This window comes from Tupaia chinensis, unplaced genomic scaffold (genome assembly GCF_000334495.1).
Source record: "Tupaia chinensis unplaced genomic scaffold, TupChi_1.0 Scaffold143936_1, whole genome shotgun sequence".
Taxonomy (NCBI): Eukaryota; Metazoa; Chordata; class Mammalia; order Scandentia; family Tupaiidae; genus Tupaia; species Tupaia belangeri.
Window position 1 is genome coordinate 1,107,833 of NW_006203787.1, and position 13,410 is coordinate 1,121,242.

The 13,410-nt window shown below is 46.0% G+C and overlaps 1 protein-coding gene and 1 long non-coding RNA gene across 7 annotated transcripts in view; one reads left to right on the forward strand and one right to left on the reverse strand.

The window, feature by feature from the left end:
• Positions 1-13,401, reverse strand: part of LOC106733504 (uncharacterized) — a 19,014-nt gene extending 5,613 nt beyond the window's left edge. The window contains exon 1 of the long non-coding RNA XR_001369553.2: positions 12,780-13,401. This is a non-coding gene — a long non-coding RNA (uncharacterized LOC106733504). The remainder of the gene's footprint in view (positions 1-12,779) is intronic.
• The window catches only part of NUP153 (nucleoporin 153), a 78,295-nt gene that overhangs the window by 1,895 nt on the left and 62,990 nt on the right, over positions 1-13,410 (forward strand). For 3 of the 6 annotated variants that reach the window (XM_006165514.3, XM_014582959.2, XM_014582960.2), the window contains exons 2-4: positions 2,889-3,071; positions 3,146-3,218; positions 12,338-12,394. In XM_006165514.3, the coding sequence (XP_006165576.1) occupies positions 3,034-3,071; positions 3,146-3,218; positions 12,338-12,394 (168 nt within the window). In that variant the 5' untranslated portion in view covers positions 2,889-3,033. Of the gene's footprint in view, positions 1-2,888; positions 3,072-3,145; positions 3,219-10,868; positions 11,017-12,337; positions 12,395-13,410 lie in introns of those variants that run through there. The other 3 variants (XM_006165515.3, XM_006165519.3, XM_006165518.3) reach the window with 3 other exon arrangements.

Here is a 13,410-nt window from a genome sequence, read left to right on the forward strand (position 1 = left end):
GCACAGGCCCTACAGCGGAAAAGCTTCAGGAAAAAAAAATGCCACATGCATGTGAGCGCATACCCAGAGAGTACAGATGCCCAAAATTCCGAACGGGAGGAAAGGAGAAAAGACGCAGCATGACGGCACCTCGTCGGGGGACGCGCTTTTCCTTTCCGCCACTGTCCTGTCTGTCTCTGGTTGAGGCATGTGCCTTCTGGTAATACGTGGTTGGTTTTGTTTTTTGTTTTTTGTTTTTTTTTTTAGATATTTTTGCTACAGGGCATGTACAACCACCAGAGAGACAGAGAGACAGGAAGCAAGAAATCACCCCCAAGGGGGGATGGCCACACTACAATCCCTTCCCTCATTCTCCTCTTAGGATCTTGGGCACACACACAGGTGCCCAGTGCTGGTAATATAAAAAAGATATTTTTAAAACCAAAAAAACCTTAGTGTCTACTCTGCACGTGCTCATTGCCCACAGAGGCTCTGCAGTGCTGCCTGGCTCAGTGCAAGGAGCACAGGCCTTGCATTCAGTCAGAACTGCGTCCAAAGTCCATCCCTGTCAGCTGTCAGATGTGACCTTGGGCAAATGAATGAACCCCTCTCTTCCAGGGTATCCCCTAGAGACTTCATGTACAGATGAGAGAGAAAGTCTGTGGTGCGTGCACCGGGGCACGTGGCATGCAGTGGCTGCTCAGTAGACTGTGCTATCGTTTTGCGCACTGAGTTACTGAGAGTAGAGAGACTTTAAAATCATACTCCTGACTGCTGGGAGACACTACTTAGATGATCTGTCTCCATCTATCTATCTGTCATCTATCTATCTGTATGGAAAAAAAAATATTGACAGAGGATGCATGAACTTGCCAAAGAGAGAGACAGAGAAAAGAGGGAAAGGGAGAAGGCACCACTCAATAATTGAGCAGAGGCACATATCGGTCCCTTCATTTTTCTATTCTGTTGGGATTTAGAGCTTATACATAAGCATGTATAATACACATGCTCGGTATTTTTCAAAAACACAGTGGCTGGGACTCAAACAATATAGTCAGCCATGAGCGATCTGGCTCCCTTACCCACCAGGACACAGGGCAAGACCCTGCTTAGATGCTGCGCTTATATGGGGACAGAACTTGTCCCTCCCAACCTTAGGTCTGTGCATCTCTGTCTCTGACACCTCTGACAGTACTTTCTCTAACCTGGCCATTCATGCTGAAGGATTCGTTTCTATCGCATGAAAACAATAGCTCCCTCTGCTGAGCGATCACTGCATTGCACTCGCATTCTCTAAATGGAGATTCCTGGGCAAGATTCCACTGAGCTGAGGAATGGAGAGCATGATGGTTTATCTGAAGATTTTGTTCTGTCTGCTTGACAAATTGTTCTGACGGAGAACATAGTCTTACAGCCATTCATGCAGTACATGTTTCCAAAAGGAGATTTATCTGCCTAAGTATTATACTACTCAAAAATACATTTGACTCAAAAAAATAAAGTAACTGGGCCAGCAGGTGGCACAGTAATTATGGCACTGGATCCGACCTGCCAGCTCAGCAGTTTGAGTCCCAGACACAGAGGCCTGAAGACCTTCCAGGCACATGTGCGTGCACAGCCCAAATCCCAAAGGGGGAATAGAGAAGGGACTGGAGCATGGCCATCCCCCTTGGGGGAGGTGATTTATCATTTTCCTTCTCTCGCTGTGGGTGAACGCAAGTGCCCTATAGCAAAAACAAAAATAAATAAAGTAACAATATGATTCTTTCCACGTGACTCTGAAAGGCAGGACCTCTGTTTTCACTGTATCTGTACCTACAGAACATACGGCCTGCAATATAGCAAGTTTTCTAAGTGCTATGCCCAAAGTCTGCTTTTTTGTTTTTGTTTTTTTTTTAAGAGAATTTTTATTTTGTTTAGAGAGGTCTTTGCTATATGGCGCATGCACTCGCCAAAAAGACAGAGACAGAGAGAAAGTGAGAAATCACCCCCCAGGGGGTGGTCACACCGTAATCCCTTCTTCGCCATTCTCCTCTCGGGATCTTGGACACACACGCACATGTGCCTGCTGCTGCGAGTTTTGAACAACTAGGTCTGGGGTTCGAACCATAGCCAACTACATGGGAGTCCAGCGACATACTCATTATATCCCGAGGAAGCATGGTCTTGATCAGATTATATAAAATGAATTTTCTGTTTATCTCTGACACTATTGGGTCATCAGGAAAGTCGTGACACTTTTTTGCACAGAAAAATACAACCACCTCATATAATTAGTACATGGTCTTAGGTAAATTGTGTTTAAAAGGAAAGGTGGGGGAGGCGGCTCCTTGGTGCTCAAACAGTGCTCTGCTCAGGGGAAGCCAGATCCCACACAGCGACACAGTCCGAATCCCAGCTGGGTGGGCCTGAAGCAGACTGGGGAGCATGTGTGAGTGCCCAGGACTGGGGGAAGCAGACTGTGATGGGATCAGACCTGTGACAGGAGGGCGCTCCTCCCTCTCCCCTCTCTCTCCCTCTCCCATGTCCATGCATGCACTCTACCGTTAATTAAAAAATATTTGGGGGGGACCAGCAGTTGGTATAATGGCTATGTCACTGGACTCCCATGTAGTCGACCGCAGTTCAAGTCCCAGATGCGGTGGCTTAACCTCACACCGGACGCGTGTGCGTGCGTGCCCAAGATCCGGAGAGAAGAATGGAGAAGGGATTGCGGTGTGGCCATCCTCCCCTGGGGAGAGTGATTTCTTGCCTTTTCTCTTTCTATATATATCTTTCTGGCAAGTGTATGCGCGCTATAGCAAAAATCTCTTTAAAAAAATTTTTTTTTTAAATGACAGGGGGTCCAAAGTGCTTTTACAATAAACTATTAATTTAACAAATTTTATTTTATTTCCCCAAACACACAGAAGAAATCTGCACAACATAAAAGCCGCTGGGGGAGATAAGGAATTGCAGAACTTTCTGTGAATAGGCACTCACTCATCCTTCCAATGAGCTGTGGATAGAAGCCGTGAGGAAAACGTGAAGTGACAATACGAGGGTCCCCTGCCCATGTATTATGGATTAGTCGTTCATTATTCACGAGGCCAGTAAGTGACACTCTGCACCTCCGTGACACCGTGTCTGCGAGGTATCCCTCACCTTTCCCTCGTTTATTTCACAGCGTCTGCACTGGGGTCAATGAGGAGCCAATCTGGACCCTGAAGACGGGCCTATGGAGGGGAAATACAACTAAGGTGAGTGAAGTGGGCCGCGGACCGGGCAGAACTGTGGTGGCGTTTTCGGAAATGGCTCGTGGCGACTCTCGGTCTGAATTTATAACGTGCCCTTCCCCTGCTCATCTCAGCCTCCGTCTCTTCCCTTACTCCTTATACATTTCCCTTCCTTTTTTCTATGTTCTTGCATAGAGGAGGGGTCTTCAAAAGGTTCATGAAGAATGTGGATTATAAAAAAGTATGCATGGGTCTCTTTTTTTTGCACCAAAATAAATTCAAAGGTTAAGTCCATGAACTTTCTGGAGTTCCCTTGTATAGTAGGTCCTTTTTAGTGGGGAGTTGCTGAAGGCATGTAAACAAATGATCTGACCTGTCTTGACCAAGACGATGAACTGGGCACTCTCCTTTTCCTTTCCTCTGCTTAAAATTACGACAGAAATCTTCTAAGAATAGTTGCATTTTTTCCCTCCACCTGCTTTTTTTTTTTTCTTTTTGAGAGATCTTTGCTAACTTGCTCACCAGAGAGACACAGAGAGACAGAAAGCGAGAAATCACCCCCACCCCCGGGGGGATGGCCATGCCGCAACCCCTTCTCTTCTATTCTCCTCTCGGGATCTTAGGCATGCATGCACACGTGCCCAGCACAAGTTTAAGCCAGCGGGTCCGGAACTGGAACTGTGGTCGACTACATGGGGGTCCAGTGACATAGCTATTACAGCAACTGCTGGTCCAGAGATGAGCAAATATGTTTATATATAGCCTATATGATGGGGCCAGCAGGTAGCGTGATAGTTAACGGTGCTGGACTCCCACATGGCCAACTGTGGTTTGAGTCCTAGACCTGGAGGCTTGCTTGCTCACTTTCTGTCTCTCTCTCTAGAAATATTAAAATAACAACAATAAAGTTAAATAAAATAATTCTTAAAAAAACACGATAACATAAATATAATGTGATGTGATAGGAGTCACCTGGCGATCTCACTGAAATGCAGAGTCTGATCGAGCAGGCCTGGGACGGACAGAGATGCTTCGGTTTCACAAGTGCCCAACAGCTTCTGCTGCCACCGCTCAGTGAGCGCCAGGGCCCAAAACCACTGCTTCTTTCAACTGGCAGACCGTGCTTTCTGGGTGATGGTGGTGCAGTGCACATGTGGCCGCTACACGTTAATTAGCAGAATGCTCCCAAAAAGAAAATCCTTTTTTTTGGATTTGAGTATTCTCTACAAATGCTTTGCAAAAACAAAGGAGCTTGGTACTTCATGTTAGCAAATTGAGCTTGCAAAAGTTATCATTTTTACACAACTTGCAACCAGTTTTCTAATGTAACTGATGAATTACATCTTTAAAAGAACTAAACTAGGGCTGGTAGGTGCCATGGTTGTTAAGGGAATGGGACTCCCACATGGCTGACCATGGTTCAAGTCCTGGACCTGGAGGCTTGCTTTTTCACTTTTCTTCTCTCTCTCTCTGTCCCTCTCTGGTCAAGTTAAAAAAATAAGTAAATAAATAAAGTTAAATAAAATAATTCTTTAAGAAAAGAAAACTAAACTAAGTCAACAGATTCTTTCTATGGGATGGATTCAGTAGCAGGAGTTTAGTGTTTAGAATGTAGAACTTTCTTTTGTTTTTGGAGAGGTTTTTGCTACAGGGTGCATGTGCTCCTCAGAAAGACAGAGACAAACAGAGAGACAAAAAGCGAGAAATCATCCCCCAGAGGGGATGGCCGCGCCACAATCCCTTCTCCTCCATTCTTCTCTAGGGACCTTGAGCACACCTGCACATGCGCCCGGCATGAGTTTAAGCCACCAGGTCCAGACTCGAACCATGGTCGACTACATGGGAGTCCAGCAACATAGCCATTACACCAACTGCTGGTCCCATAGAACTTTCTAGGTGAGTTGTTAGTGTTAAGTGCTAGTGGCTGGTTAACAGCATGATAAAATGATTTCTTTCTTTTTTTTTTTTCTTTTTGAAGAGGTTTTTGCCTTAGGGTGGGTATGCTTTCCAGGGAGAGATAGAGATGGAGACAGAGATAGTGAGAGGGAAAGTGAGAAATCACCCCCCAGGGTGGCCATGCTGCAGTCCCTTCTCCTCCACTCTCCTTCCAGGATCTTGGGCACGCATACACATGTGCGTAGTGTGACTTCCAGCCACTGAGTCCAGGACTTGACCCACAGGTTGTCCATGTGGGAGTCCAGGGACATACTCGCTATACCAACTGCTGGCCCCGGTACAATAAAGTTTAAGAGAATTTATTAACTGGTAAAATAGAGTGTACCATGGGGACAGAGACTGTGTTATAGTTTGTATACAGACACACTAAATGCTCAGATTAGAAACCAAAACATAGACATTTCTCATAAAAGGCTGTGGGGAAAGTCATGCCGTATTTTTCAGTTTGTTTTTATTTTCTTTTTTTCTATGTAAAAATGTGTCAGGACTTTCCAGACAACCCAATGTATTATATAAATATATATTTTTGAATTTCTAGAGGGCATATGTGCTCACCCTAGAGAGACGGAGGGGGAGAGAGGGAAAGGGAGAAAGCATCTCCTCTCCCAATAAGGCACAGTCCCCTCCACATCCCTTCCACATGTCTCCTTCCTGTCAGGGTCTGGGGCACCTATGCATAGCTACATGACGTGTCTCATGCCACCAGGGTCAGGATTCAAACTGCGTGGCTGGCCATGTGGGATCCAGCTCCCTTAACCGCCCAGCCATAGGACTGGCCGTGAATACATGTATTTTTTTAAATGACTTAATGCAGTTGATCACCAGGATGGGCCTGGTCTTCCTGAATCTGGTTTCATCTGATCACACTAAAGGTCCACTCACAGTAGAGGAATGTAAAGTATGCTTTCATGGCCAGCTCTGTGGCCTGGGGGTAAAGCAGCCGGCCCCACATGGCTGACCTTGCAGTCTGAGTCACCAATCAGCAGTTGGGAAGCAAGCCGGGCATGTGTGTGTGCATGCCTGAAATCCCCGCGACAGCAGGGAGACGAAGAGAAGGGACTGTCATGAGAACATACCCATCGGGGGTGGGGATCTGTCTCCTCTCCCTCTCTCTGGCAAATGCACATGCCCTGTAACAAAAAAACAACAGTTTTAAACTATAACGAAATGTCTATGAACATAATTAGACCAAAGTCTAGTATATGTTGATATATATAGACAGGTGGAGGAAAAATCTTTTTAATTATGTATTTAATTGAGTAATTAATAAATTTTTAATTTGACCAGAGAGAGGGGGGTATGAGAAAGCAAGCTGCTAGGTCTGGGACTCAAACCATGGTAGGCCATGTGGTAGTCTAGCAACCTTAACCACCATGCCACCTGCTAGCCCCGAGGAAAAATCTTGTACGGCATGTTGGAAATCCAGTGATCTATGTAGTTAATCAACATTTGATTGTATTGAGCCAGCCAGTGTTAGTTAAGGCAGCTGAATCCCACATGGTCAATTGCATGGTTCGAATCCCAGACCTGGAGGCCTGACAAACAAGCCAGGTGCATGTGTGTGTCCCCAAAATCCTGAGAGGAGGAAGAATTGCAGTGTGGCTGTTCCTCCTTGAGGGTGATTTCTCACTTTTTCTCTCTCCTTTTGTCTCTCTCAAGTGCGTACATATACCCTATAGCAAATTAAAAAAAAATATTGTATTAGTTAATTCATTTGGTCTTAAGTATTACTTTATTCCCAAAAGACAGATACCACAGTAAGTTAATGAGAGGATAATGATTTATGTCTTTAGGTATCTTCCCATTGCCATGCCTTTCGTCCCCTAAAATATGAACACCAAAAACCTCTAATAACTTCCTGGAATCTTAACCTTGCTACCCCATTTTGAGTTTTTCTAGTTGAATTGTGTACACTAGAACAAAAATTTTATAAAACTACTACTTTCATGCTATTTTTTTTCATCTAATGAAATGCTTGGTGATAATTATCACAGAAAAATGCATAGAAGGTCATGGAGGGGCTGGCAGGTGGCGTGGTGGTTAAGGGCGCTGGACTCCCACTTGGCTGACGGCGGTTTGAGTCCCGAACCTGGTGGCTTGCTTTCTCACTTTCCCTTTCTCTCTCTCTCTCTCTCCTGAAATTGCTTTAGTTTTAAGTCCTAAAGGCTGAAAGGATTTCAAGAATCCCTAGTTTAATTTTTCCGTGTCATTTCCCCCAAATTTATATATACTAAGTCTTAGAGAAATGTTTAATCATTTAATGTTTAAATGTGGCCGGATTCTTTCATGGATTCCCCTTTCTGCAGTTTCCCAGCTGGAGTAATTTATAATAACCCATTCTACTACTCGTGATCCCAGAACTTATCAAAAGAAGGAGTCCTATCATATACATCCCTGAGAAACGCTGGACTGCATTTCAGCATGGAAACAATGTTATTTTAGAACCTCCAAACATTACTTTGTCCCATCGTGGGCTGATACCATCTGAGGGTAAAACTGGGCAGCGGGCAGTTTTGAATGGAGATTTCCTTCCTCTCACTCCTCCACTCTCAACCTGGTACAGCTTCCAACGGCTCCACCTCATGAGTATTAGACTAACGTATTATTATCCCCTCACATATTGTTTTACGTCAAAGAAAATAATTGTAAGTGGGGTAAACAACTGAGAGCAAGGCTTAGAGGGATGTGGATTGTTTCCTATATCTCAAGTCCGACCCAGCTTATTCTAAAATGTCCAAATTTGGCCCAGCCCACTCACCCGTCTCCTGCTTAGAGCCTGGATGGGAAGGCTGTCCCACAACTCAGATAACAGCCTGCAAGAAAGGGAAGGGCCAGGAGCCCAGCCAGTGCACTGTCCGGTGCTGCAACGTTTGAGTCTGATAGGGCGACAAAAGCAGACGGGATAGTCCAACCTCCTACAACGGGAGGCCACGTCGGGATGAAGGTATGGTCGCCCCTATGAGTTAGCTGACCAGGGATCACTTTATTCTGCTGGTCAAATACCTGGCTAAGCACTATGAAAGATCAGGATTTCTGTGGGGGAAGGAGGGAGCACCTAAGAGAAACAATCGAGATTGCAAAGGATGAGGGGTGTTGGGGGAAGACTGGGTGTGCCCGGACAGCGAATGGGGGAGTCAGTGGTGAGAGGGACATGAAGCTAGGACAGGGCAGAAGAGGAAGTAGACTGGGACCAGCAGTTGACGTAATGGCTGTCGCTGGACTCCCGGGTAGTTGATGGCGGTTCAAGTCCAGGACCCGGTGGCTTAAACTCACACCAGTGCATGTGTGTGCATACTCAAGATCTGGAGAGGAGAATGGAGGAGAAGGGATTGTGGCGTGGCTATCCCCCAGGGGGTGTTTCTCACTTTCTGGCTGTCTCTCTGTCTTTATGGTGAGAGGAAGTAGACTAACTTTTTAATCATATTTGGCCTCTTGTCTTGATGGTTATGGTGAGAGGAGCCACTTGCTCCACACGCCTATGCCAGACACTGCCTGGTTCCTTGGGTACTGAAAGACATCCCAAGTTCAAAGGTACTATAAGTTTCACAATTTCACTTACATAATTTTTACTCGCATGATTAAAAAATTTGCTAGAGGGCAAGTATAATCACAGGTGGGGGTGTAGAGAAAGTAAGACAGTAGCCCCATGGGATATGGTCACACCACAACACTTTCTCCTCCAGTTCTTCTTTCAGAATTTTGGGCATGCACGCGGTGCATTTTTTTTTTTAAAGATTTTTGCTATAGGGTGCGTGTGCTTGCCAGAGACACCGAGAGACAGAAAGAGGGAAATCACTGTATCCCTCTGGGGGGTGTGTGTGTGAGGGATGGCCATGCTGCAATCCCTTCTCCTCCATGATCCTCTTGGGATTTGGGGCATGCACACACCGTGCACAAGTTTCAAGCTGCCAAGTCCAGAACTCACACCATGGTCAACCAGGGGGCAGTCCAGCGCCACAATCACTATGCCACCTGTTGGCCCCCACTTGATGGATTTTTTTCAAGTTGTTGGTCTGAGACTCAAACTGTGCACTTGGCCATGTGGGGTCCGGCCACCTTAACCACCCCGCCACCAGCTGGTCCCATTTCCATGATTTAAAGTGACTTCTGTGTGGTGCTGTTTGGCACTATTTGTACCTGGTGGCTGGCTGATACTAAATGCTTTCTTTCTAAACAACTATGATGAGCTCAGTATATGTTAATCCTTTCACCAGAACCACCACCCTATTGAGGTAAATATTTGTTTGGACTCAAACCATGGTAGGCCATGTGGTAGTCTAGCAACCTTAACCACCATGCCACCTGCTAGCCCCGAGGAAAAATCTTGTACGGCATGTTGGAAATCCAGTGATCTATGTAGTTAATCAACATTTGATTGTATTGAGCCAGCCAGTGTTAGTTAAGGCAGCTGAATCCCACATGGTCAATTGCATGGTTCGAATCCCAGACCTGGAGGCCTGACAAACAAGCCAGGTGCATGTGTGTGTCCCCAAAATCCTGAGAGGAGGAAGAATTGCAGTGTGGCTGTTCCTCCTTGAGGGTGATTTCTCACTTTTTCTCTCTCCTTTTGTCTCTCTCAAGTGCGTACATATACCCTATAGCAAATTAAAAAAAAATATTGTATTAGTTAATTCATTTGGTCTTAAGTATTACTTTATTCCCAAAAGACAGATACCACAGTAAGTTAATGAGAGGATAATGATTTATGTCTTTAGGTATCTTCCCATTGCCATGCCTTTCGTCCCCTAAAATATGAACACCAAAAACCTCTAATAACTTCCTGGAATCTTAACCTTGCTACCCCATTTTGAGTTTTTCTAGTTGAATTGTGTACACTAGAACAAAAATTTTATAAAACTACTACTTTCATGCTATTTTTTTTCATCTAATGAAATGCTTGGTGATAATTATCACAGAAAAATGCATAGAAGGTCATGGAGGGGCTGGCAGGTGGCGTGGTGGTTAAGGGCGCTGGACTCCCACTTGGCTGACGGCGGTTTGAGTCCCGAACCTGGTGGCTTGCTTTCTCACTTTCCCTTTCTCTCTCTCTCTCTCTCCTGAAATTGCTTTAGTTTTAAGTCCTAAAGGCTGAAAGGATTTCAAGAATCCCTAGTTTAATTTTTCCGTGTCATTTCCCCCAAATTTATATATACTAAGTCTTAGAGAAATGTTTAATCATTTAATGTTTAAATGTGGCCGGATTCTTTCATGGATTCCCCTTTCTGCAGTTTCCCAGCTGGAGTAATTTATAATAACCCATTCTACTACTCGTGATCCCAGAACTTATCAAAAGAAGGAGTCCTATCATATACATCCCTGAGAAACGCTGGACTGCATTTCAGCATGGAAACAATGTTATTTTAGAACCTCCAAACATTACTTTGTCCCATCGTGGGCTGATACCATCTGAGGGTAAAACTGGGCAGCGGGCAGTTTTGAATGGAGATTTCCTTCCTCTCACTCCTCCACTCTCAACCTGGTACAGCTTCCAACGGCTCCACCTCATGAGTATTAGACTAACGTATTATTATCCCCTCACATATTGTTTTACGTCAAAGAAAATAATTGTAAGTGGGGTAAACAACTGAGAGCAAGGCTTAGAGGGATGTGGATTGTTTCCTATATCTCAAGTCCGACCCAGCTTATTCTAAAATGTCCAAATTTGGCCCAGCCCACTCACCCGTCTCCTGCTTAGAGCCTGGATGGGAAGGCTGTCCCACAACTCAGATAACAGCCTGCAAGAAAGGGAAGGGCCAGGAGCCCAGCCAGTGCACTGTCCGGTGCTGCAACGTTTGAGTCTGATAGGGCGACAAAAGCAGACGGGATAGTCCAACCTCCTACAACGGGAGGCCACGTCGGGATGAAGGTATGGTCGCCCCTATGAGTTAGCTGACCAGGGATCACTTTATTCTGCTGGTCAAATACCTGGCTAAGCACTATGAAAGATCAGGATTTCTGTGGGGGAAGGAGGGAGCACCTAAGAGAAACAATCGAGATTGCAAAGGATGAGGGGTGTTGGGGGAAGACTGGGTGTGCCCGGACAGCGAATGGGGGAGTCAGTGGTGAGAGGGACATGAAGCTAGGACAGGGCAGAAGAGGAAGTAGACTGGGACCAGCAGTTGACGTAATGGCTGTCGCTGGACTCCCGGGTAGTTGATGGCGGTTCAAGTCCAGGACCCGGTGGCTTAAACTCACACCAGTGCATGTGTGTGCATACTCAAGATCTGGAGAGGAGAATGGAGGAGAAGGGATTGTGGCGTGGCTATCCCCCAGGGGGTGTTTCTCACTTTCTGGCTGTCTCTCTGTCTTTATGGTGAGAGGAAGTAGACTAACTTTTTAATCATATTTGGCCTCTTGTCTTGATGGTTATGGTGAGAGGAGCCACTTGCTCCACACGCCTATGCCAGACACTGCCTGGTTCCTTGGGTACTGAAAGACATCCCAAGTTCAAAGGTACTATAAGTTTCACAATTTCACTTACATAATTTTTACTCGCATGATTAAAAAATTTGCTAGAGGGCAAGTATAATCACAGGTGGGGGTGTAGAGAAAGTAAGACAGTAGCCCCATGGGATATGGTCACACCACAACACTTTCTCCTCCAGTTCTTCTTTCAGAATTTTGGGCATGCACGCGGTGCATTTTTTTTTTTAAAGATTTTTGCTATAGGGTGCGTGTGCTTGCCAGAGACACCGAGAGACAGAAAGAGGGAAATCACTGTATCCCTCTGGGGGGTGTGTGTGTGAGGGATGGCCATGCTGCAATCCCTTCTCCTCCATGATCCTCTTGGGATTTGGGGCATGCACGCAAGCACCCACACCGTGCACAAGTTTCAAGCTGCCAAGTCCAGAACTCACACCATGGTCAACCAGGGGGCAGTCCAGCGCCACAATCACTATGCCACCTGTTGGCCCCCACTTGATGGATTTTTTTCAAGTTGTTGGTCTGAGACTCAAACTGTGCACTTGGCCATGTGGGGTCCGGCCACCTTAACCACCCCGCCACCAGCTGGTCCCATTTCCATGATTTAAAGTGACTTCTGTGTGGTGCTGTTTGGCACTATTTGTACCTGGTGGCTGGCTGATACTAAATGCTTTCTTTCTAAACAACTATGATGAGCTCAGTATATGTTAATCCTTTCACCAGAACCACCACCCTATTGAGGTAAATATTTGTTTTATTTGCAGATGAGGAAACTGAAGCTTAGAAAGAGGATCAGTAACTTCCCCAGGGCTATACAGCTAGTAAGTGAGAGATTTAAATTAAGTCTATTTGACGCCAAAGTTATTGTAAGCTTTACAATAATTGTCTCAAATGGAACATTAAGCCTATGGTTTTTCACAATAGCCTTTTCTCTGATCATTTGCCTACCTGTGTCAACTCTGTGGAGTAGCTGAGTTACAGTACTGGGTGTGACGGCTCAGCTCAGCACCTTTGGTGCTGCCAGAATTCTCTGGATTTCTCCTTGCTAGGCCTGGACCACGTGATTTCTGCCAACTCCTGGAATCTCTCTCCACGCCGTGGTGTAGACGGTCTTTGCGTTTACGTGACTTAAATTCAATTTTCCAAATACAATGCCCTCCACCTGGAGCAGATGTGTGGTTTCATTACTGGGAGTATCTCACTTACCTCTCTGCTGAGCAGCCTGAAGAGGTTAGCACGGTAACCACCGACGGCATTTCTTGTAGAGCAGGAAATACAGTCAGTGCTCCACCAAGATGAGCACATCTGCTGCTCACAACAGCTTTACAAGGCAGATTTTAAAGTTCCCATTTTACAGAGGAGGAAGTCGAGGCTCAGGATCTGACTCATCCAAGGTCGAATCGGTGGAGGGGCGGCCCCGCGTTTTACAAAGCCTGTAAGCGGTTAATGAACCATGACTGGACCTCGACATTCTTTCCTGCCTCTCCTTTAGGCCTAAGGATCACCGACCCTGTCTTTTTAACGACAGGGTTTTCTTTTCTTCCTCCCTCTCGGTCTCTTTGCTTCTCAGAAGGTATTAGCTTACTTTCTTCCCGCCCCCCCAACGGATGGGGAGAAGCACAGTGAGAGGAGGTTGCCGTTTTTATGCCGAATGCCACTTCAGAGTCTAAATCTGTAAGCCAGGAACAGCAAACGGAGCCCCCGGCTTTGTGCCTCTGCGGCTCCCGCCGACCTCCTTCCGCCCCGCGCTTCCTCGCCGAGTCCCCGCGCGGAACTACGTCTCCCAGCGTGCCTCGCGGCCGAGAACGCGGGCTCCACCGGCTTCTCCTGCCTCCTC